The 25225-nt window shown below is 39.2% G+C and overlaps 1 protein-coding gene across 1 annotated transcript in view; it reads right to left on the bottom strand.

Annotated features, from left to right (window-relative positions):
* The window catches only part of WARS2 (tryptophanyl tRNA synthetase 2, mitochondrial), a 90416-nt gene continuing 65191 nt past the window's right edge, over positions 1–25225 (bottom strand). Inside the window, exons 3-6 of the mRNA XM_006166301.3 lie at positions 17267–17347; positions 13568–13653; positions 3894–4012; positions 1–1628 (exon numbers count right to left, since the gene is read on the bottom strand). Of these exons, the coding sequence (XP_006166363.1) occupies positions 1180–1628; positions 3894–4012; positions 13568–13653; positions 17267–17347 (735 nt within the window). The 3' untranslated portion in view covers positions 1–1179. The remainder of the gene's footprint in view (positions 1629–3893; positions 4013–13567; positions 13654–17266; positions 17348–25225) is intronic.

Raw genomic sequence — 25225 nt, 5'->3', positions numbered from 1 at the left:
AACTCACTGAGCCTCACTTTCCTATGTGAAATGGCCATTCCTTTCCTATCTATTTCACAGGGGGCTGGTGGGACTAAACTCAGATGAATGCAAGGAAAAGCTTATTAAAAGCATAATTCAAGGATGTGGGCTCTTGTACAATAAATCAATCAAGGTGAAATAATGTGGCCTTTTCAGAAGTCAGTATCCTGTATCTCTTTAAAATTTGCTGGAAATTTCAGTGTGGTCCCTTGGGAAACAGGTTGAGCAACTTCAACATGTGCAGGCAGGCACCATCTCAATGACAAATGAGCTATAATAACGGACTTATTTTTATGAGATCCGAATACAAATTGGATTAAATGGCATCTCAAGGATAATAAATCTAAGACCTCTGTGTATTGCTTTTATTAAAAAAAAGTTTATTCATTTCTTCCAAGAGAGAGGGGAGTAGAGAGAAAGAGAGAGAGAATCAGACACATCCAACAGGGTCTGCACTCCATGGTCCTTCCCTAGTCTCAGCCGGCCTGGATCACAGGCACGCACGTGGCCCTGGTATGCTCAAGGATGTCCTGGGATGCAAACCGGGGATCTTTCCCAGGCAGTATCATTATCCAATGCCAGCGCCTGAGAGTTGCTTTTTAAAAGGGTTGATGTAGACAAAGGGACCACCTGTTAGTACTCCAGGGAGAAGCACAAATGATATCCCACTTCCAAAATTACTGCTCACCTCAATCGCAGCTGTGTAGATAAAATCTGGACAGGGAGTATGCCTCAGATAATGGGGATCAAGGCAGTTATGCTTCTTTATTTTATCTTTCCTGGTCACAGCACTTTATCTGAAGGCTACAGAGCACTAGTCATCCAAGCCAGTAGCCAGCTACACCAAATTAAATGCCTCTCTGCTATAATTTTTAAAAGTAAATTTCACTTCTTTTGAATTATTTATTTAATTTTATTTATTATTATTTTTAATTTGACCAGAGAGAGGCAGAGAGAGGTGGGGGGCAGTGAGAAAACAAGCCACTGGGTATGGGATTTGAACCACAGTCGAACATTGTGGGAGTTCAAAGCCTTAACCATTATGTCTCTGCCAGTCCCAAAACTTTAATTTTTTGCTTATAAGAAAAAAGCTACCTTTTTTGGAGTGCACAGAATGTAAGGTACAAAAGCTTTTTTGTGTGTGATTATCCAAACAGCCTATAGAAACCCTACCAATTTCTTCACTTCTTGGCACACAGGATGTGCTAATTCTTTGGCTTTTGCTGACCCAACTTGTAACACACTCTCTAAATGGTCCTTATCCATCTTCAGTTTTTCAATTTCACTCTTAATTGGTGCAAATTTCTCAATCACAGCCTCTGCCACCAGCAGCTTGTAGCGAGCAGTGTCGATGCCAGCACTGTGGCGGACCACTTCCTCCACGGAGAGTCCAGATACAGCTGCGTGGATCGCGACCATGTTGGACACGCCTTCTCGGTGGACAGGGTCATAGGTGACCTCCGAGGTGAAGTCTGTCACAGCCTTACGGAATTTTTGCACAATCTCCTCTGGAGTGTCTGTTATCCGGATGGTGGCCAGTTTGTCAGGGTCTGATTTTGACATTTTGGCAGAAGGGTCACGGAGGGATTTTACCTTCTTCATGGGTGCTAGGTAAAAATACCAACACACACACACCAAAAACAAAAACAAAAATCTCTTAATGCATATATACACATAAAAATAAAATCTTACACAAATGAACTTGCTCTATCATACTGTTTTTCTATGTACACCTTTTAAAAATTATTAATTTCTTCTTCAAATTTTTATTTATTGACTTATTTATTTATTTTTGGAGAGGATTTTGCTATAGGGCTCGTGCGCTTGCCAGAAAGACAGACACAGAGAGACAGAAAGCGAGAAATCACCCCCCAGGGAGGATGGCCACGCAGCAATCCCTTCTCCTCCATTCTCCTCTCGGGGTCTTGGGCACGCATGCACACATGCTTGGGATTTCTTTCCTTTTTCCCTCTCTGCTCTTCCGTACTAGTTAATCACCCCTCTGCCCCAAATCACTACTGTTCCTGCCTCCAGCCAATTTGAACAATCTGTGGCAATTCTTCCACTTCTTTCTCCTCTTTTAAAAATAATTTTTTATAGGGTACTTAGGCTCATCAGAGAGAGAGAGAGAGAGAGAGAGATGGAGAGAGAGAGAAGATCAGAAGGGTCATACCACAATCTGTTCTCTATTCTCTCCTCAGGATTTTGGGCATGCATGCACACCTACCCAGTGTGTAATCCTTCCATTTCTTTATCAGGATTATGTTAGTATATACCAACACACACACACACACACACACACACACACACACACACACACGAGAAAGGACTTATTGGGAACCAGCAGTTAGTGTAATGGCTATGTCGCTGGACTCCCATATAGTTGACTGCGGTTCGCCTCCAGGACCTGGTGGCTTAGAACTCATGTCGGGTGCGTGTGCGTGCGTGCCCAAGATCCCAAGAGGAGAATGGAGGAGAAGGGATTGCGGCGTGACCATCCCCTCTGGGGGGGTGATTTCTCGCTTTCTGTCTCTCTGTCTCTGTCTGGCGAGCGCATGCGCCCTAGGAAAAAAAAAAAAAAAAAAAGAAAGGACTTATTTATTGCTCTGATAGAATCAAGATGTTAAGCTGTGCTTCATAAACCAGTGTTACTAATAATTGCCTAGTTTATGGCTATTATAGAAGCATATAAAATTAAAATGGATAAAATAATAGGCTAAAATGTTTAAACACTACTTATGGCTTAAAGAAAGGTTGATTTTAATGTGTGGGGTCCTTCGAACTTATGTATGTTAACTGTTGGAGTAACTTAAAGATATATACCTGCCTTATGTTTCTATATTACAGTATTATGGGGCACATGCTATGCTCATTTACAATGCTGTGGGCTTAATAAAGACAGACAGTGCTTACGGTCAGTGATCTCTGCCCCTTCCACAAGTTCACACTGTTACCAAAATGTCCAGAGAGATTTAAAGCTTCTTTCCTCAAAAAGATTCCAGACTAGCATAGCCTCAATTTCTGATTCACTAGTTAGCTTTCTGATTCAGTAGGTAGATCGCACATTTGATCATTATTGTTCATTTAAGGAGACAGAGGACGGGATTATTATTACTATTATTTTGGAGAGGTTTTTTGCTATAGGGCACGTGTGCTCGCCAGAAAGACAGAGAGAGACAGAGAGACAGAAAGCAAGAAATCACCCCCCAGGGGGGATGGCCACGCCACATCCCTTCTCCTCTACTCTCCTCTCGGGATCTTGGGCACGCATGCACATGCACCCAGCGTGAGTTTAAGCCACAGGGTCTGGGACTCGAACCGCAGTTGACTACATGGGAGTCCAGTGACATAGCCATTACGCTAACTGCTGGTTCCAGAGAGGACAAGGATTATTAATTCCCTCTTGTTTTATCTAGATTATGATTCAGCAGTTCTTACTCTGATGACTTTTGGTTTGCTGTCAATATTTGGGAAGGTGGGGTACATTAGCTGTGGAACCTCCATTAATTGAACACATGATCTGGACACAAAATTAACCTGGCCAAACCTTAGCTTCCTTATTCATAAAATAGGGAAATATATTTGCTTTATGAAATGAGTTTTTAGATAGACAAATATTCTGTATGCTATATAATATTTTTGAACATGAAAATTATTTCAATTTCTAGCCCCTTCCAAACTTTTCATACATTTTTTGTTATTTTTTAATAACCCAGTACATTCTACTGGTTCTGCATTACAGAAGTTACAGATCTTAAATCCTGTCTACAAGAAAGCCAAATTTAGTCCCAAAAAGTTCCAAGTCTCCATCTATTATCCAATCCTCTCTTCAAAAGGTGCCCTGATTTAATAATCATACATTTGTTACTTACTTAGAATGGACTTGGGCACCGGAAAGAACTCCCCATACTTCTTGTTGAAACCTTGTGCTAGATCCTGAACTAGTTCCATGTGCTGGACTTGATCCTCCCCGACAGGAACGTGTGTGGACCTTTAATGAAAGACAGACAGAAAAACTCAGCAAGGCTCCTTCTTAGGTGGAAATGATATTGCGAGCAGCTGCATTTCCTGTGCCTGTTTCACTGCTGGTGTTCAACAAATGTTCATCAACTACAGAGGGAATGTTGAGACCCAGGTCTTTCTCTGTGTATCAGACACATGCCAAAGAGATGTTTGTCTACTCTGGTTCTGTTTCTTCCATAGCAGAGGAATACAGCCATCAGCACTATGTGACGGCATTACTAGGAGGAAGGAATGGGATCTTAAACAGCATATGCTCTAAGCATAATTGTGTTTTAAAACCACTCCTTATTCCCTCACCTAGTCAGCACATATTATCTGGGCTTTGAGCAGATGCTTTATACCTCAGAGCAGGGCTCACACTTGAAAGACATCCATTCCCCTCTTGAATCAAAGAGGGCAGAAAGCTCTTCAGGAAGTTTTTCTTTCCCATCAAGATCATTTTTGGACTATGCTACTTCGTTTTCAAATAAATTACAATCACAGGGGAACTAATAGGCTGCAGGCAACTTAAATGAGCAAAATCTATAAGTAAAATGTAGACAGATCTCAAAAACAATGTGGAATGAAAAAAAGCAACTTATAGAAAACAGGTGGAGTACACTGATATCGATATAAATTTAAAAAATATAAGAAAATATATGCTGTTTATAGATGCATATATCTATAGCAATAAGTGTAAAAGCACATGGGAAATTCCTTCCCAAATTTGTCTTTATAACTACTGCTAGAGAAAGAGGGAAGGAAAAGGGTCTGAGTAAAGGAACAAAGGATACAGGAGACCTACATTTTATCTGTAATATTTATTTTATTATAAAATGATTTGAAAGAAAAAATACCAGTGGTTGAGATCTGGATCCCACATAGCTGACTGCAGGGTTCAAATCCTGGCCCTAGCAGCTTGGAAAACACACTAGGTGTATGTGTATGTGTGCCCAAATCCCAAGAAGATGAAGAATTGAAGAAGGGATTGTGGTGTGACCATAACCCATTGGAGGGCTTTTTCCTTCTCTCTGAGGAGCTCATGTACCTCTTGTCAATAAAAACAACAACAAAGAGTTAAAGGCATAATAGCTATGTTGCGGGACTCCCATGTAGTTGACTGTGGTTGGATTCCTGGACCTGGTGACTTAAACTCACACCAGGCATGTGTGTGTGCATGCCCATCCCGAGAGGAGAACAGAGGAGAAGAAATTGTGGCATGGCCATCCCCCTTTTGGGGTGATTTGCCTTCTGTTTGTCTGTCTCTCTAGGTCTTTTTGGCAAGCACACATGCCCTATAGCAAAAGCCTCTCTCAAAAAAAAAAAAAAATCAGACTACAGGTAATCTGTTTATAATTATTTTAATCCCACCTATACAGCTTGTAGGGTAAGATGATGGTAAGGTAGGTAAATAAGGGAAGAATTAACCATTATAGAGAAGTCTCAGTGGGGAAAATGTTATACTGAAGTGTTATTGTGGGAAGCAACAGCAAATTTTAAGTATTTAATGCTTGACTGTGGAGTTTTATTTGATAATACAAGCAATAAAATGCTGTCCTGGAGGTGGAGTTTTATTTGATAATACAAGCAATAAGGTGCTGTCCTGGAGCTGACAGGTGGTGTGGTGGTTAAGGGCGCTGGACTTCTACATGATCGACCACAGTTCGAGTCCCAGACCTGGCAGCTTGCTTTCTCACTTTCTCTCTCTCTCCCTCTCGGGTCAAATAAAAATGGAAGAATAAATATATAAAGTTAAATTTTTAAAAATTCTTTAAAAAATAAAATAAAATGCTGTGCTTTCTTGATTGAGGAAGTTTAATATTGTTTCTATGAAAGAAAGTGGGTTAAATTTTGTTTTTATTCCTTCTTTTTTTATTTTATATTTCTTCCTTTTTACAGTCAATCACTAGATGTCTTTACAACATTGAAAATGAATTTTCCTAGCATGAATACCCTGTATGTTAGTCCAAGCAAAGAAATTACCATACATATTGCCACCACCAGATAATTTTCCATTTTATTTTGTCCATTGAATGTTTTTTTTTTCTCCCCTTGATTCCCTTCCTAGCACCCACATCCCTTCTAAGTTTCATTTTCTCTGTAAAGTGAGATTCATACTGATGCTTACCTCCTATGGTTGTTTCAAGGATAACCAAGCATGGCATTTAGTAATAAGGATTCAATGAATGCTAACTATTGCTATGAGATACTGATCTATTCATTTGGGCCAGCCGGTGGCATGGTAGTTAAGGCAGCTCAATCCCTCCTGGCAAACTGCACCGTTCAAGTCCTAGATCCAGCAGCTTGAAAACATGCTGGGTGCATGTGCACGTGGGCCCAAAATCCGGAAAGGAGGGAGAAATGGAGAAGAAGGGATTGCAGTGTGACATGACTCCTAGTGGGTGCTTCCTCATTGTCCTTCTCTCTCTCTGTGTATCATTCTTAAACAAGTGCACATAAAAAAAGAGGCCTGGCTAGGTAGTGTGATGGTTAAGGCAGCTAGATCCCACATGGCTGACCATGATTTGAAGCCTGGTGGTTTGTGTCCGTGCCCCAAATCCCAAGAGGATCTGGAGGAGAAGGGATTGCAGGATGGTCATCCCCCCGGGGCTGCGTTCTCACCACAACCCCATCCCTGTGTTTTCAGTGAGTGCACGTGCCCTATAGCAAAACAAAAACAAAAAACACTAAAAAATATGTAATCATTAGTATCTGACATAAAGAAGCACAGAATGGTAAAGATAATATTGTAAGAGACCTTGATGTGGGTAGGTTGTGACTTTTTCAAACAAGATCCTTTTCCTTTTCTTTTCTTTTCACATTGTCGTTTATGTATTTTATTACTTCGATTTGCTTAATCTTGAAAATCACTATTTCTTCTTTATCATTTTCCTGTCTAGAGATCATACATTTGATCCAATTTATCCTCGTTAAGAGGAGAAATCTGTTACACCCTTTCTTACTAAAGGCTGTCCCCCATCTATTAACTATTTCGAAGTGATGGTCATTTTCCTTTTTCATAGCTCACTCACACTACAAACACAGTGTCAATGCATAATCCCCAGAGACAGTCATAGACCTGGGCAGCAAGCCTGAGATGGGTGAAAAACATACTTGAAACTGATAGTTTGCTATCTGATCAGATAAGTCTCAAATATAAATGATATGGTATAGAAATTTTGAGCATGCTTTCTTTTCCTTCAAATATTATTTGCACATCATAATTATACATTTTGTGGGGAATACAAAGTGATGTTTTGACACATGTACACGTTGTGTAATCATCAAATCAGGAACACGGGGAGAGAACAATGGATGGAAAGGCAAAATGCAGGAAGCATAATGTTAGGTCAGAAAGTGATTTCTCTTCTTTTAAGGTCAGTAAACAAATGTAGGAAACTCTACAAAATGATTGTTAGGGCCATGCCCATTGCTCTCTTCTACAAAGCCTGGAGCAAAAAGCCGCACTGCCTCAATCCTCAAGAAGTCATAAAAATAAAAATGATAGTTTTTGTATTTCCCATACCTGCATGGTGTTGTGCAGGCTGCCCTCTGAGATACACACATGCACACACCACACCTTTGTAAATCTCTCTTCTTTGACTGGACTTTGTTACTCTAGTCTGTAATTATAGTGAGGCTGACTTGTCCAGGTCACCTTGACTCCCCCAAACCAAATTAGCCAACAGAGCAAGTTAAAAAGCAATTACAGTAGCCCATAGGAAATCACAATGGACTGCAACTAACACAGAAAAAACAATTACCATAATCAATACACTTTAAGCACATCAAAAATGAATATTTCCACATGTCAAAATGGTTCCAGACTCACAAAGCAACCAAACTAAACAGAAAACACATTTAGTTTTCATAATGACTCGGCACGCATCTTTGCCTTATGTCGGATCCTTGCCTCTTTAAAAAAAAAAAATTCTTATGGTGTTATGCTTTTTTGTTTTCTTTAAAAAAAAAAGATTAAAAAATTTTAATTTTTTTCACCTGGCCCTATTGCTGCACTTGGCTTTTTCATCTGACTTCAGTTTGTTTGTTTCTAGTCTTTCCTCCCTTGGCTGCTGCTCCTTTCACCTCCTATAATTTATATTGGCCTTTACTTCTCATCCATTGAGTTTACACTTTACATTAATTCAGCCTGTCTTTGATTCTACTCACTTATGGGACTTATTCTCTTCACATCTTCAACCTCTCTCCTCACAGCCTTCCTTTCATTTCAAATAATTTAGTGCTGTTCTTTTAAAATTTATACTCTATATAATGACATCCATATTAATATGTCTACTCTTTTTCTCCATTTTCTTCTTCTTTTTTTTTTTTTTTACTTACCCTGACTGTGCTTTCTTAGACACAACATAAAACAAAAGTCTTTTATAGTTTGATTGTTATAACTTCTGTCATATAATAATGCGTCTGATCTTCTGCTTTGGTGACAAAACCATTTTTCTTTTGCCCAGTTCCTATTGCATCTACATTTACTTGGGATCCACCCCATCCTTCTGGCAGAATTAGTATCCAGATGAATAATCATTGCCTGCATATATCTGCTCCCAGAGATCTGTTCTCTTATTTATTTATTGTTTTCTACTTCTTTGGCTGTGTTCGTGAGTTTTCATTGCTGCTGCCTTTAACCAGGCTGGCTGGCGTAGCAGCTTGACTCTCCTGTCATGAAGGACTAATTCCCCTCACGCATTGCTTGTTGAATACGCATGCCATAAGGTCTCTCTACTTCAGCAATGACTTACTGAAGAACCACTCTGGAAACAGCTGGTGCTGGGTACAGTGAAAGATATAATATTTTGCCTTCTAGACATAGAAGGCCTCTAGGAGAAGAGAGAACACTGAATGAAATGATAAATTCTTCTGGCTAGCCCTCTGTTATTACTTTCTATCTCAGTGAATGGGAATGCCATCAACCTAGTTGTATAAGTAAGCCCTGATACCTCCCTTAGATACCCATCCAATCCATACCTTTTACATTTGATTACTACTTTCATCTTCACTGTCAACATCATGGTCCTAAGGAGACTAATGAAATAGTCTCAAATTAGACTGCCCAGTGTTCTTGTCCTCCTCTAATTAATTTTCTATATTTTAATCCATTCTCTTTTTAAAATAAAAGTATTTATTATAATTATTATGTTTATTATTATTTTTTTCCCTCTCAAGTTCTATAAGGCATGTGCATTCACTAGAGAGGGAGAAAGAGAGAAAGAAAGTGAGAAAGCAAGCCACAAGATCTGGGACTTGACCACAGTTGGCCATGTGGGAGTCCAGTGCCCCAACCACCACTTCACCCACTGGCCTGATTCATTTTCTTTTAAAAGTGTAAATCCAGGGACTAGCAGATAGTGTAATGGTTACATTGCTCAACTCCCATGTAGTCAACTATGGTTCGAGTCCCAGATCTGTGGCTTATAGCTCATGGGGTGTGTGTGTGTGTGTGTGGGTGTACATGCCCAAGATCCCAAAAGGAAAATGGAGAAGAAGGGATTGCAGCATGGCCATCCCCTCTGAAGGTGGGGTGATTTCTCACTTTCTGTCTCTCTGTTGAGCACACGGGCTCTATAGCAAAAATCTCTCTCAACGGAAAAAAAAAATGTAAATCCAAACAAATTAACTTTGTCCTCAAAATGTCTGATAGCTTCCCATGACTATTTGGAAAATTACTGAATTATCTGTTGACAACTCAGTACCATCCTTTTTTTTCTTTGTTACCTCTTGATTTTTCAAGGGTCAGTAGACTGGAAACTACATTGAGGGTAGGTACTTGCCTAATAGTTGGAAAGTAGAAAGAAGAGAATTATTGCTTGAGCAGTTGAGGAGAAATAAATGAAACTCAGCGGACTGTAGAAGTGAGAAACAGTCAGCAGCTCCTGGATGTCATGGAAATCTAGGACACTGGTCTCTCAAAGAATGGATGCAATTCAAGAACTGGAAGTTCCCAAAGCAGGTTTAGAAACACTAAAATTTTTACTCCTTTAATTATTATTGTACTTACTAATTTTTTTAGAGAGAGATTTTTGCTATAGAGTGTGTACACTCATCAAAGAGACAGAGAGAGAAAAAGAGACAGAAAGTGAGAAATCACCCCCAGGGGGGATGGTCACGCCACAATCCCTTCTCCATTCTCCTCTTGGGATTTTGGGCATGAACACACATGTACCTGGTCTGAGTTTCAAGCCACCAGGTCCAGGGTTGGAACCATAGTCAGCCATGTGGGATTCTAGTGGCATAGCCATTACACCATCTGCTGGTCCCCTTTAACTGACACGGTAATTACATATATTGGTTGGGTGCAGTGTAGTTTTTCAGTGCATTAATATAGTGTATATGACTGAATTAGGATAATTTGCAAATCTATCACCTCAAACATTTGCCATTACTTTGTGTAAGGAGCATTTAAAATTCTCTCTCTTAACTATTTTGAAATATGCAATAAATTCTTACTAGCTGTAGTTAGCCTGCTATGCTATAGAAAACTAGAAGGTAGCTCTATCTAACTGTAATTTTATATCCTTTAACCAACATCTCCCTATCTCCCCCAATCTCCTTAGCTTCTAGTAACCACTATTCTACTTTTTCTTTCTATAATGTCAGTTTGTTTATTTTTTAGTGTCCATGTATGAGTGAGTGAAAACATGTTATTTATCTTTGTGGGGCTGGTTTATTTTACCTAACATATGATCCTCCAGCCTCATCTGTGTTGCCTTAAATGACAGGATTTCATTATTTTTAATGACCAAATAATATTCCATTATGGATAGATTTTTTTTCCAAAGATTTTTGTTTTTTTTTTTTTCCTTTTTGGTCATAGGGTGCATAGGCTCACTGGAGAAAGACAGAGAAAGACAGTGAGAGGGAAAGTGAAAAATCACCTCCAGGGGGAATGGCCATGCCATAATCCCTTCTCCTTCATTCTCCTCCTGGGATTCTGGGCACAAATGCACATGGGCTCAGTGTGAGTTTCAAGCCACCAGGTCCAGGACTCAAACTGTGGTAAGCCATGTGGAAGTCCAGTGCTTTAACCACCATCCCACCTGCTGGTGCCTATAGATCTTTTTTTTTTTTTCTTATGTCTTTTAAAATTTTTCTTCCTTTTCTTTTTTTCGGAGTAATGTTTGCCTTATGAGTAAGTTTGGGAGAATTCACTTCCCTTGATTTTTTTTAGAAATAGTTTAATAAGAATTAGTGTTAGTCCTTTAGAATTTTTGGAGAATTCAACAGTGAAGTCATCTGGTTCTGCATTTTTTTAAATGTAGAGAGACTTATTTTATTACTGATTAAATCTCTTCACTCATTATTGGTCTGTTCAGATGTTCTATTACTTCCTGGTTCAATCATGGTAGGCTGAAAGTGTCCAGAAACTTATCCATTTTCCCTAGATTTTCTATTTTTACATTTTTTTTTTTTTGGAGAGGTTTTTGCTATAGGGTGCGTGCGCTTGCCAGAAAGACAGAGAGAGACAGAGAGATAGAAAGCGAGAAATCACCCCCCAGGGGGGATGGCCACGCCGCAATCCCTTCTCCTCCATTCTCCTCTTGGGATCTTGGGCACGCACGCACATGCACCTGGTGTGAGTTTAAGCCACCAGGTCCGGGACTTGAACTGCGGTCGACTACATGAGAGTTCAGTGACATAGCCATTACGCTAACTGCTGGTTGCCCTAGGTTTTCTATTTTGTTGTCAGATAGCTGTTGATAATAATCCTCAATGAGCCTTTGTATTTATATCAAATAAGCTGTAACAGCTCCTTTTTTCATACCTGGCTTTATTTATTGGGTCTTCTTTCTTTTATTCTTTTTTTTAACTTAAGAATTATTTACTTTTATTTATTATCATTCATTTTTTTTAATTTGACCAGTGAGAGACAGAGAAAGAGAAAGGGAAAGTGAAAAAGCAAGCCACCAGTTCTGGGACTCAAACCACAGGTGGCCATGTGGGAGTCTAGCACCTTAACCACCACACCACCTCACAGCCCCTCTTTTATTCTTAATTAGTCTAGCTAGTGTCTATGAATTGGCTACTGTTTCTGCTGTTAATAAGTGGTCCTGCTCAATTAAGGCATGAACAAGACTAAATCTCTACTCACAAATTGGTGTGGATGGTCTGCTACTGTGGATATCACCTTCAACATTATTTCATCACTTCTTCTCTATTTTTTTTAAAAGCCACATCTTTTTTCTGTAATTATTTTATTTACTTTTATTTATTCATTATTTATTTTAATTTGACCAGAGGGAGAAACTGAAAGAGAAAGAGAAAGTGGAAAAGCAAGCCATCAGGTCCAGTACTCGAACCATGGTTGGCCATGTGGGAGTCCAGCGCCTTAACCACCACCCCACCTGCTGGTTCTTATTTCATCATTTCCTAAAAATGAGTTACCTAGGAGCTGGTAGGTAGCATGATGGTTAAGGACGTTGGACTCTCACATGGCCAATGGCGGTTCGAGTCCTGGATCTGGCACTCGGCTTTCTGGCTTTCTCTCTCTCTCTCTCTCTCTGTCAATCTTGTGTGTCAAATTAAAAATAAATAAATAAAGTTAAATAAAATAATTCTAAAAAAAAAAACTACCTGACTTATTTAGGGGGGAAAAAAAAAAGAATTAGGGGCTGGCAGGTGGCGTGGTGGCTAAGGTGCTGAATTTCCACACAGATGACTGCAGTTTGAGTCCTGAGCCTGGTGGTTTGCTTTCTTACTTTCTCTTTCTCTGGTTAAATTAAAAATAAATAAATAAAATAAAATAAATAATTTCTTTAAAAAAAAAAAAGTGAGTTACCCGGGCTACCAGGTAGCATGGAGGTTAAGGGACTGCATCCCACATGAGTGACCGCATGGTTTGGGTCCTAGACCCTTAGGCCTAAAAACTACTCTGGGTCTGTGTATGTGCACACCCAAAATCCTGAGAGGAGACTGGAAAAGAAGGGATTGTGGAATGCCCATCCCCCCTGTAAGATGATTTCTCATGTTTTTTCTCTCTCTCTCTGGTGAGCACATGAGCCCTATAGCAAAAAAAAAAAAAAAGTTATCATTTGTGGACTGCTGATTTCTTGGGGGAATTATAAATTGTTTGTAATGTATCAGTGATCTCACCATACATTTGATGTATGGGGCCAACTTGTGCCAAGATGGTTATTATTCCTATTATTTGTATAATTAATTATTTATTTTTATTATCATTATTATTTTTTAATTTCACCAGCAAGAGACAGAGAAAACAAACTGCCTAGTCTGAGACTGAAACTTTGGTTGGCGTGTGGTTTCCTCATCTGTAAAATGGAGATGATTATGGTGTAAATTTTCTAAGGATATTGTAAGAATTAGTGTTTATAAAGCATTTATAACAGTATCCAACACATAGTAAGTGCTATTTAATAACACTTAAATGTTATCACTGGAGAGCAGATAGAAACTGATTCACATGCCTGACTGTTTCTGAACCTCTCCCCCCATGAACCAAGATGTTGTCAGAGTAAAACACTTTCTTGCCATCATGAGTACGCCCAGTCCCAGGAGTGGGCTCTCTCCTTACTTGTACAACAGAATGTCAGCTGCCTGGAGCACTGGGTATGTGAGCAGGCCTGCGGTCCCATCTTGCTTCTGCTTGGCTGACTTTGTCTGTGGGGAGCAAAAAGAGAGGAGGGGCAGAAATCTGATTTGAGCCTAATTAAACTGCTAAATTAAGAAAGTTTTGAAGTAAAGAATGTATGACCTGAAGTCACCTGCAATAAGATTATATTTTAGTCCTTTTAGCAATTCTAGCCATCTTCTAGCAGGCTTGCTCTAGGCTTAGGTAAGAATAAGATAAATACACTTCAGAACTGTTTCTTTAAAGGATCTTACACTGCCATTATTCCTTATGCATTTTGTTAAAATAAGGACATAGGAGTTTTCTAGGTCACAAATCAATAAATTCCAGATTTCACAGGCAAGATGAGACATTATTGTGAAATTAAATTTTTACAAATTAACATGAGTTAACATAAAAAATCCTTTTATTTATCTGTAGAACCCCCCCACCCCAAATCTTGTACCATGCTATTAACGAAATTGGAATGTCCCCTTAAAATCACATTTAAAAACACGGAAGACAAAAATCATGTCATTTAAAAAATAAAACATACCCATAATCTCAAAACAAAATAAAACAAACCTAGCAGAATGAAGAGAGAGGTGCAGAACACAATGTTCTTTGCTGAAGATGATGAATTAGGTAATAGCCTTGATTGATTATCACACACAGCAAGCATTCTTTGAAAAACAGTATTGTACCCCGTGAAGACGGATAGCAATTAAATGTAAGTAAAAGAGTATAAAAACAGAATGAAACTACTAAGACACATTTTAATCTAACCAATTCTGATGATCTATCTTGATCTTTAGATGATGAAGAAGGCTAAAGCAGGCCTAGCCTCAGTGGTACCAGCGGGAGGGCACCACTGCATGACACTGGAGCTGTATGGAGCAAGATTAAGATCCTGGGTTGACTTGGACGTGATGGGTGGAAGGCTAGGGGAAGACTGTGGTGTGACAAAATCCTGGGGTGGGGGGTCCCTGTCTCTCTCTTTTCCTCTCCCCCTCTACCTCCTGCAATAACAACAACAACAATGACAAAACTTAAAAAAAAAGAAAAAGAATTCTAAAGCAGCAAGGGTAAGTGACTCCAATGAGCAGTGTAGGTTTATAAACCAAAGTATTTCCTTCTAAAGAATTTGGTGGAATGGCGATATTAGAAATATTTAATAGCTGGTGAGGAATAAGTGCCAACTATAAAGTACTAGTGTGTCCCCATTGAACACAAACCCTTGTGACATTAACTTCCTCGCTGCAGTTGAACATTGCTGACATACAATTTAGTTCTCTGGGTAGAAATACCTATTTGAAGATAATATTATGTGTAGTAGTTCCAAGAATGAGGTATAGCATCTTATGTAAAATAAATGGATATTTCAATGTACAAATAAGTTTTATTTATTTAGTTGATGTGAATCACTTCCCTCAAGGTCAATTATTTCCAAATGAACTGAAAAACTGAATTTATAAACTTTCATGATTCTGAGTGCCAGGCTCGTGAGCTCATAACTTGGTCTTCCCCCGCCAATTCGCAGACATTTCCTTTAAGGGCAAAAGTAACAGCTGCTTTCTTTCATCATCTCATTGCAATATTCCCTAATTATGTTACAAATTTAACTGTTTTGGTTACCCCTCCAGAAGTTTTGGCCTATAGCAACCAGTGCTATATGCCATTGAAAGTTGAAAGTGTGAACATAGAATTCCTCAGTACATCGCTGTATTAAAATATTCACAGTAAAGGCTAGTTTGTAATTATCACTGGTAAATATAATTGAAAGTTTAATCTGGAAATAAGTAATTAGGAAAATAATTTTTTTAAATTTTATTTATTCATTTATTTATTTGAATTTGACCAGAGCAAAATACAGAGAGAAGCAAAATGAGAAAGCAAGCTGTCAGGTCTGGGCCTCGAACCACAGTCAGCCATGTGGGAGTGTCCAGCGCCTTAACCACCATGCCACCTGCTGGCCCCAACAATTAATTTTTTAAAGTCCCTATTGCATTAGACTTACAGTCTTTTCATGTTATTTGGTTGTTGGAAAAGTCATGATGTATTTTTCTGTTTTTCTATACAAAAATGTATCATGACTTTTCTGATGAATAGAATAGTAGACTAGAATACTGGATTTTTAAATTACAAGAAAAGGGGGGAGATGCAGAGAATATTAATATTTGCTGAGTGCCTATTTTGTGCCCCAGATGCCTTCCGTAGGTGTTATTCATTAATCCCCTAAGTAACGCTGACCTTGACAACCCTGACCCCATCCTTCTAGCCTGCTGTTCCAACCCTCACTGAACCAAGGTATGTTCTCTTATCAGAGTCCCCCACAGCACTGCAATTCCACCCACATAGCACTCTCTTACTACTTGTTTAATTGTCTCTTCCCAAACAGACTACTAGTCTCTTGAACCAAACAGACTATAAGTCTCTTGAAGGGCACTATATCCATCTTGATGAGTGCTATTGGGTTGTCAGAATAGTCAAGATGTATTTTTTCTGTTTCCAAATATCATTTATTTATATAAAGAACAATCAATGATATAATGCCCAATAACCTTTTGCCATCTTTCAGTGAGCTTCATAATTCTTTGTTCATAGAAGGACCTGCCTTGGGAACCAGCAGAGGGCGTAATGGTTACATTGTTGAACTCCTCCTGAAGTTGACCATGGTTTGAGTCCTCCAACCTGGCAGCTTAAAACTCATGCTGGGAGTGTGTGCATGCATGCCCAAGAAGGGATTGTGGTGTGGTCATCCTCCTTGGGGGATGGTTTCTCTCTTTCTGTCTCTCTGGCAAGTGCATGTGCCCTTCTCCCAAAAAAAAAAAAAAAAAAGGACCTGGTCTTTATCAGTGAAAAACTGAACAAGATGCTGATTTACAACCTCATCTGGAATTTAATGTTATTACACACAAAGAGTTTTGACAAGAGCAAAACAAGTGCAGTTTGATAGTGCAAGGTCAGGTGAGTTATGGTAGGTATGGCAGCACATTCCATCCAAGTTCCAAGATTTTTTTTTTTTTTTTGAGAGGTTTTTGCTATAGGGTACGTGTGCTCGCCAGAAAGACAGAGAGAGACAGAGAGACAGAAAGCGAGAAATCACCCCCATTTGGGGATGGCCATGCCACAATCCCTTCTCCTCTATTCTCCTCTCAGGATCTTGGGCACACACACACACGTGCTGGGTGTGAGTTTAAGCCACCGGGTCCAGAACTCGAACTGCAGTTAGCTACATGGGAGTTCAGCGACATAGCCATTATGCTAACTGCTGGTCCTGGTTCCAACAATTTTTGATGGGTGATCAAACTTGTGTGGAGTCTGGTGTTTTCAAAACCATGCTACATACACAAGAGATTGCAAAAACATTGAACACCCATCATTCAAGCATTACCAAGTCTATCCAAAAGTAACTCTGATTTGATCATACATGGGTAAAAACATACAGTTAAAAGAATTTGAAAGTGGGAAGGAATCCTGGAGAAGCCTCTTATGTTCTGTTTAATACCTTGAACCTAGAGGGTAAAGATGCTGTTCCAGTCACTAGTGAGTAGCAGACCAGGGAGGAGAATAAACTCAGGAGCTCACAGACTGACAATAAAAAGTAACCAGAAAGGGAAAACAATTTCCTTTCTGTTTATTATTTGAATCACTGGCATTTACCTTCCACTGGTGTAAATGTTGTAATCGAGGTAGTCTGACCATGCAGGTAAGGATCCAACTTAATTGTGTGTGTTCAGGAACCTAGAGAAATAAAACAGAATATTAAGAAAGGAGGCCAATGTTTTCTTCTATATAAGACAAAATAGATAGCAAGTATTACCTTCAATGGCTGAAAATGCCTCAAATCAAAACTATTTAAAAAGAGACAGGTAAAGGGGACTTAGTTCTGATTTATGATGAATAGACTCTTGGGTGAAGAAGAAATCATAAAAACAACTGACATGTTACTTAGTCTGGTATTTAAATCCTTTCCACAACAACCCTAGCAAGTGGTTGATCAGACTCCGTTTCAACAACTTCCATGAAAAGACTTTATGATGTCCTGAGGCTTCTATTCCACCTTTTAAAAGCTAAGCTGAGCCAGCTACATGGCACATGAGGTAGGGCACTGTTATACAATGTGAGAACCACACAGGAGGCTGGAGATTTGGATCCTGGGTCAACCTGAACACACCAGGTGTGCCTGCTTGTGTCTGTAATCATGGCTTGCTGGGAGGCTGAAAGGATCACAGTGTGGCGAGACCTTGTCAAGGGTACCCCCCCACACCTAAAGAAGTAAGTAAAACAAAGACAAGCTTGTTAAGAAAACACCCCCGCAAACACTCACGTTCTAAGTCCTCTCTAATTAATACCTAAATATATGAAAGCAGCTATAATAACTTACATGTTAATGGTAGAGAATGCTATTGGATTTAAAAATTAAAGGTTGAAAGGTTGAATTCTTCATATATAGAGTGACTTGAAATTTAGAAATTACTTTATCATCCCATCATCCCAAAGGGCATTTTTATAGTTTCTAGTTCCAATTTCCTCCTCTTATTTTCCCTTTTCTCTTTCCTTCCTTCATTGCTCTTTCTTTTTTTATAGTTTCTAGTTCCAATTTCCTCCTCTTTATTTTCCCTTTTCTCTTTCCTTCCTTCGTTGCTCTTTCTTTTTTTCTTATCCTTCCTTTTTTTTCCCCTAAAGAAGTCTAGTCAACAAGAAATAATAAACTTTCCCCAATTTGTTTTGGTTTTAACCAAATTTAATCAAGTAACCAAGCCTGGCAACAACTGGGATGTTTCTTGGGCCCAGGCCATGTTCTAAGTGATGACCTACCATTTAAGTACAATGCATCTCGTTTCAGGACCCTGGGATCTAAGACCTTCATTGACTGTGGCTTTTTGCATCCACATGATTTCCCTCTACAAAGCAGACTATTTCCAGTCCTGAAAAGTGGCCCCAAATGTGTATTTTTATGGATTTTGCAAAGGAACACGAATAGAGCTGAATCAGTCCAGACCTATTTTTCTTGCAAGGAATTGCCATCTGGTGTAAGATAATTTCTTATTTTTTCCCCCTGAAGTTATAGAGAGGGGTGTTGTTTTTCAAGTGTTTGACAAGCAATCACTTTGAAAGTTTTGCAAATTGCTGGGCTGAATCTGTCATCTTTCTTCCAAGAGACATTTGAGTTTCATAGATGACAGTGACTTTGACAGAACTGGCCATGCAAATTGCTAACTGCTGCTATAAACAAATAGCTATCAGACAAAAACTGTAACCCTGGATGTATGCAAGAGGATTAGAGTTGCTTCCAATCATCAAGCAAAACACATTCCCATTAGAACTAATAAAACAAGAGCTATTTTTTGGCATGAAAACATAATTTTTTTTCTTTCTTCTTTACTGATCTGAGGGAAAGGAATGAAAACACAGAAAATAACCACAGACATGTGGAAAGAGACAAAACAATTCTTTTCCTTCAACTCTGGCTCAAATGCTTAGCATTGAAGATATGCAAAAAGCTACCACCATGTCTCCACAGAGCTAAATATTTTCTTTGGAGTAGATTTGTATTTGAACATATGGAAAAAAACTTAATATTCTGCAGAGAGATTCCTGGTGTTTTCAAAATAGGGAGTATCTAATTAATTCGAATTATCCTCATACAGAAAAGGTATGTAAAACATCAAAGATGATTAATTTTTCATAACTCATCTTTAATAATTTTATAAGAAGGGCTGTGTGCTTCAGGATTTGGTACACTGACTTGTATTCACAGCAATTGCTTGTAAAGGTTCAGATTTCTATTTAGAGAAAGAAGCAAAAATAGTACGTAAATATGATATTTTCATATGTTGTGAAGCCATAAATAAACAACAAAACCTGTTTTAATCACAACAACAACAACAACAACAAAAACCGTATGAAACAATAAAGTAGGTTATTAATCATCTACAAACAAGTCAATAGTAACAAGCAGAAAAAGAACTGAAGACTTTTGACTCTTTCATAACAACAGATAATGGAACCAGCAGATGGCATAATGGTTACATGGCTGGACTCCCACGTAGTTGACAGTGATTCAAGTCTCAGACCTGGTGACTTAAAACTCACAGTGGATGCTTGTGCATGTGTGCCCAAAATCCCGAGGGGAAAATGGAGAAGAAGGGATTATGGCATGGCCATCCCCTCTCCAGAGTAATTTCTTACTTTCTGTCTCTGTCTTTATCTCTCCTGCAAGCATACACATGCTATAGAAAGAATATCTCTTAAAAACTGATTAACAGATGATAAAAATATGTACTCTTGAGCTACAACAATTTTGCCTATTTACTGCTATAAAACACAGCCTGGTGCACTGATGGTGCCCAATAAGTATTTGCTGAATGTATGAACAATATCAAAGGCTGCAAAAGAATAAGAACCATTATATCTGACAACTGACATGTTGATGATATGGCAAAAGCAGTTTCAGAGGAGTGATCTGCATGCAAGCTAAATTACAGTGGGCTGAGGAGGAAGACTAAGAGGCAGGATATAAAAAGACAGACAAGAAGCATAACGTGGGCCAACGTAGGTAGCGTAGTCCTGTAGCATACTGGATTGCAGTGCTGGAAGCCACATGGATAACTGGGGATTTGGATTTCAGGGTTGGCTAGAAAACTTGTTGGGTACATGAGGATACCAAAGATCCTGATGAACTAGAGGGCTGGAGAAAGGACTGCAGTGTGATGATCTGTTGAAGAGTACCCCTCTTTCTCTGTCTCTTTCACAGACTCACATGAACATGTATGCCTGCTTTCTATTATTAAAGAAAAAAGCTAGCAGAGTGCTTAATAGCTCTATCTCTGAAGTAAAGGCTGTGTAGTTCTGAATGCTAGTTCTGCCACTAATTAGCTGAGTGAAAAGTCACATCTAATGGGGTCTGTTATTTCTGAAAATACAAGATAGGGCAATTAGAAACAAAAGGATAAGAAATATACTCAACAGAATTGCTGGGTTGAGAGGAACAAACGAAAGCTCTTCTATACATAAGTTATACAAGGTTTGATTTTTGTGAAATTTTTGTGAATGAAAGAGGACAAGTGATGGGTAAAATAAACTCTTGAAAAAAATACTGATATCTTCACAGTAGGCTAAAACGTTTTCCTGAAATTATAATCAGTATTTTTTAAATTTGCAGAAAAATTACATCAGTTAACCTCATTTTAAATTTCCCTTAGTCAGAAAATTTTTCTTTTTTTGGAGAGGTTTTTGCTATAGGGCGCATGCGCTCGCCAGACAGACAGAGAGAGACAGAGAGACAGAAAGTGAGAAATCACCCCCCAGAGGGGATGGTCACACCGCCATCCCTTCTCCTCCATTCTCCTCTCGGGATCTTGGGCACGCACGCACACGTGCCCAGCGTGAGTTTTAAGCCACCGGGTCCGGGACGCGAACCGCGGTCGACTACGTGGGAGTCCAGCAACATAGCCATTACGCTAACTGCTGGTTCCCAGTCAGAAAATTTTTAAGAGGCTCTAAAATGCTAAAGATCAAGCAAAAACCCTTGATAAATTAAATGACATTAGAATGCCAAACTTTTTCTTTATCAAACATTCCCACTTAAAGAGTTCAAAGAAATTTGCATTAACTATGCAATATATTCTTCCACAAAGTATATCAGTATAGAGACTATGTAAAGAACTCCTACAGGGGCCAGCAGATGGCATAATGGTTATGTTGCTGGACTCCCATGCAGTTGATTGTGGTTCAAGTCCCAGACCTGGTAGCTTAAAATGCACACTAGGCACGTGTGTATGCATGGCCAAAATCCCAAGACAAGATTGGAGGAGAAGGGATTTCAGTGTGGCAATCCCTCCTGGGGAGTGATTTCTCACTTTCTGTCTCTCTGGTGAGCATATGTACCCCATAGCAAAAAATCTCTCTTAAGAAAAAAGAATTCCTTCGAATTTTTAACAAAAAACCAGATAACCTATGAAAATTAATCAAAATATGAATAAGTAATTCAAACAAAACAAGATATGTGAATGATAAATTAATGTATCAAAATAGTCCAATTTACTAACCATCAGAAAAATGAAAATTGCAGGCATTATATTCAAATTAAAGCCACAATATTAATACAAATATATATTCACCAAAATGATTCAAGTGAAAAATCCAACAGTATGGCAAAAAGGTTGAGCAAATGGAACTCTCATATACTGTTGCAGGGATGTAAACTGGTATAGTAATTTTCAAAATCTGATGATGTTTACTAATACTCAACATTCATATATTCTGTGACCTGGGCATTCCATTTCCAGGTACATATTCACAGAAATGTGTGCATATGTTCCCAAAATAAATGTGCAAGAAAAAAAATTTTTTTGGAGAGGCTTTTTGCTTTAGGTTACGTTCACTTGCCAGAAAGACACAGAGACAGAAATGAGAAATCACCCCGGGGGTGGGGTGGTCACGCTGCAGTCCCTTTTCCTCCATTCTCTTCTCAGGATCTTGGGCACACATGCACACGTACCCGGCATGAGTTTAAGCCACCGGGTCCAGGACTCAAACTGGACTACAGGTCGACTACATGGGAGTCCAGCAACATAACCATTACACCAATTGCTGGTCCCTGTGCAAGATAATATTTAAACGGTCAGCCTCTGATTCTAACCAATCCATATATCCAAGTATAGCAGAATGGATAAATAAATTGTGGTATATTCATTCATATTAAAATATTACAGCAATGAAGATGAATGAAAAATTATATTCCACAATATGAATGAATCTCATGAGCATGTCAAGTAAAAGAAGCCAGACACATACTGAATGAATAAAGTACATACTGGACCAGCAAGTGACATGGTGGTTAAGGTGTTGGACTCCCACATGACCAGCTGTGGTTCGAGTCTTGGACCTGGTGGCTTGTTTTCTCATTTTCCTCTTCTCTCACTCTCTCTCTTTCTCTTTGGCCAAATTAAAAAATAATACAAAATAATAACAACAAATACAATTAAATAAATACTTTTTTGAAAGTACATGCTGAATAATTAATTTTGTCTATATAACATCTATAAATAGAGAGTGCTTAGTGATTGGAAAGGGCAAGGAATGGTATTTGGTGTACTAGTTACACAAGTCAATTAGGTTTATGAAAATGGATTGAGCTGTATATGCTTATGATTTCACAATATTCTCTATTTTTACACAAAATATAAGGTTTGTATGAAAAAAGCTTGAAAATATTAATATAAAAATTGAGTCACAGAGCCAGTCCTGTGGTAAGCTTAAGGGAAATGGATCCCATATGGCTGACTGCGGTTCGACTCCTGGCCCTTGCACACCTGATGCATGTGCATACACGCCCAAAATCCCAGCAGGATGGAGGAATGGAGAAGAGATTGCATCATGACCGTCCTCCACTTGAGGGATGCTTTCTCCCACGCCCTCTCTCTCTCTATCTCAGTGAGTGCATGTGCTCTCTGGCAATTAAAAAAATAATTAATGTGGGAACCAGCAGTTAGCGTAATGGCTATATTCCTGGATTCCCACGTTGTCCACCGCAGTTCACGTCTCGGACCCGGTGGCTTAGAACTCACGCTGGGTGCGTGTGCGTGCGTGCCCAAGATCCTGAGGGGAGAATGGAGGAGAAGGGATTGTGGCATGACCATCCCCCCGGGGGGTGATTTCTCACTTTCTGTCTCTCTGTCTCTCTCTGTCTGTCTGGCGAGCGCATGCACCCTATAGCGAAAACCTCTCAAAAAAATAATAATTTGAGTCATAAAATAAAGAACTCAATAGACTTAATAAATATTAGGCTGCATATAGCTGAAGAATTAGGAATTAGGAAACAAAATGAAAAAAAAATCACATGAAAATTAGGTGGCCCCCAAATCAAAGCCAACTCTTGATCCTTTCAACATGGTTAGTGCAAAGAAATGAAGAAAGATAAAGATAGCAGAGTTGCCACTGTGTTTAGGACCGCCCCCCTTCTCACTTAAGCTTATTCCAATCAATTTGTCCCCCCTACCACTCCACTGAAACTGCTCATCACTATCATCAATGCTAACAATTAAGGTGACGTTATCTTACTTGACATGTTCAGCAGCATTTCATACAACTGATTACTTCCTCTGCCTTGATCATTTTCTTCACTTGACTTTCCCAGACACTGCATAATTGTAGTTTTACTCCTTACTTCAATAGATTCTTTTCTCAGCCTCCTTTTGTGACTATTTCTCTTTTTTTTTTTTGAGAGAGATTTTTGCTATTCGATGTGTGTGCTCACCAGACAGACAGAAAGCAAGAAATCGCCACCCCCTCCCACCCCCCAGGAGGATAGCCATGCAGCAATCCCTTCTCCTCCATTCTCCTGTTGGGATTTTGGGCACATACACACATGCCTGGCATGAGTTTCAAGCCTCTGGGTCTGGGACTCAAACCGTGGTTGACCATGTGGGAGTCCAGAGATGGAACCAATATGCCATCTGCTGGTCCCTCTTCTGACTTCTTAATTGAATCAATACCCAGGTTTTAGCCCTTGTTTCTTTATTTCTATTGTATTTTACTTGCACTCCTTTTGCAATTTTATCTTATCTCATTACTTTAAATATAATCTGTATCATAATGACTTCTGAACTCATAACTCTAGCCAGACCTCTCTGATAAATTCTAGGCTCAAACATCCAACTATCTATTCAGCATCACTATGTGGAAGTAACATGTCCAAAGCTGAACTCCTGATCCTCCACTCCTAACCTGCTCTCTCTATGGATGTTGGCATCTGTTGATTGTCCATCTCTGTTGATGGCAAATCCATCCTTGCAGTTGCTTAGGCAAAAACTTCAGAGTCATTTTTCTCTCCTCATATTCTCTCACACTCTATGTCTAATTCACCTGTAATTTTTTTAAAAAAGGATTAATTTATTTTAACTTTATTTATTTATTATTATTATTTTCCAATTTGACACGAGAGAGAGCGAGGGAGAGAGAGAGAGAGAAGTGAGAAAGGAAGCCATCATCTAGGACTTGAACCCTGGTTGGCCATGTGGGAGTCCAGTGCCTTTAACCACCACACCACCTGCCAGCCCTCATCTGCAAACTTTGTTGCCTCTACCTTTGAAATATATTCAGAATCCTACCACTTTTTACCACTTGTATGCCAGCACTCTGACCTGAGGCACCATTAGTTCTCCCCTGGTTTATGGTAAGAATTTTCTACGTGGCCTCTCTGCTTCTACCCTAGTTCCTACAATCTACTAGCAAGCAATATAACAGCTGAAGAGATCTTCTTAAAACAGAAATCAAGTCATGATTCTCAAATCCTTCATTTACTTCCCATTTCTATAGAATAACCCATTTCCATAGAGTAAAAGCCAAGGCCCTCATAATGCCCTACAAGACCAGGCACGATGGTCTTCTCCCATTAAACACTGTAACCTCTGTGACTGAAACCCTATTCCTTTCCTCCTTTGCTCCTCTCCCCACTCAGCCTGGCCTTCTTTTGTTCCCTGAACCTGCCACATACATTACTACTTCAGGCTCTTGTACTGGCTCTTCTCTCTGATAGGAATTCTCTCCCCCCAAATATTCACCTGGTTAACTCCCTCACCTAAAGTCATTGCTCAGATAGTATCTTATCAAAGG

Source organism: Tupaia chinensis, unplaced genomic scaffold (genome assembly GCF_000334495.1).
Source record: "Tupaia chinensis unplaced genomic scaffold, TupChi_1.0 Scaffold144247_1, whole genome shotgun sequence".
Classification (NCBI taxonomy): domain Eukaryota; kingdom Metazoa; phylum Chordata; class Mammalia; order Scandentia; family Tupaiidae; genus Tupaia; species Tupaia belangeri.
The sequence above is the reverse complement of the archived record's forward strand: the minus strand, read 5'-3'. Positions and strand labels throughout refer to the sequence as shown.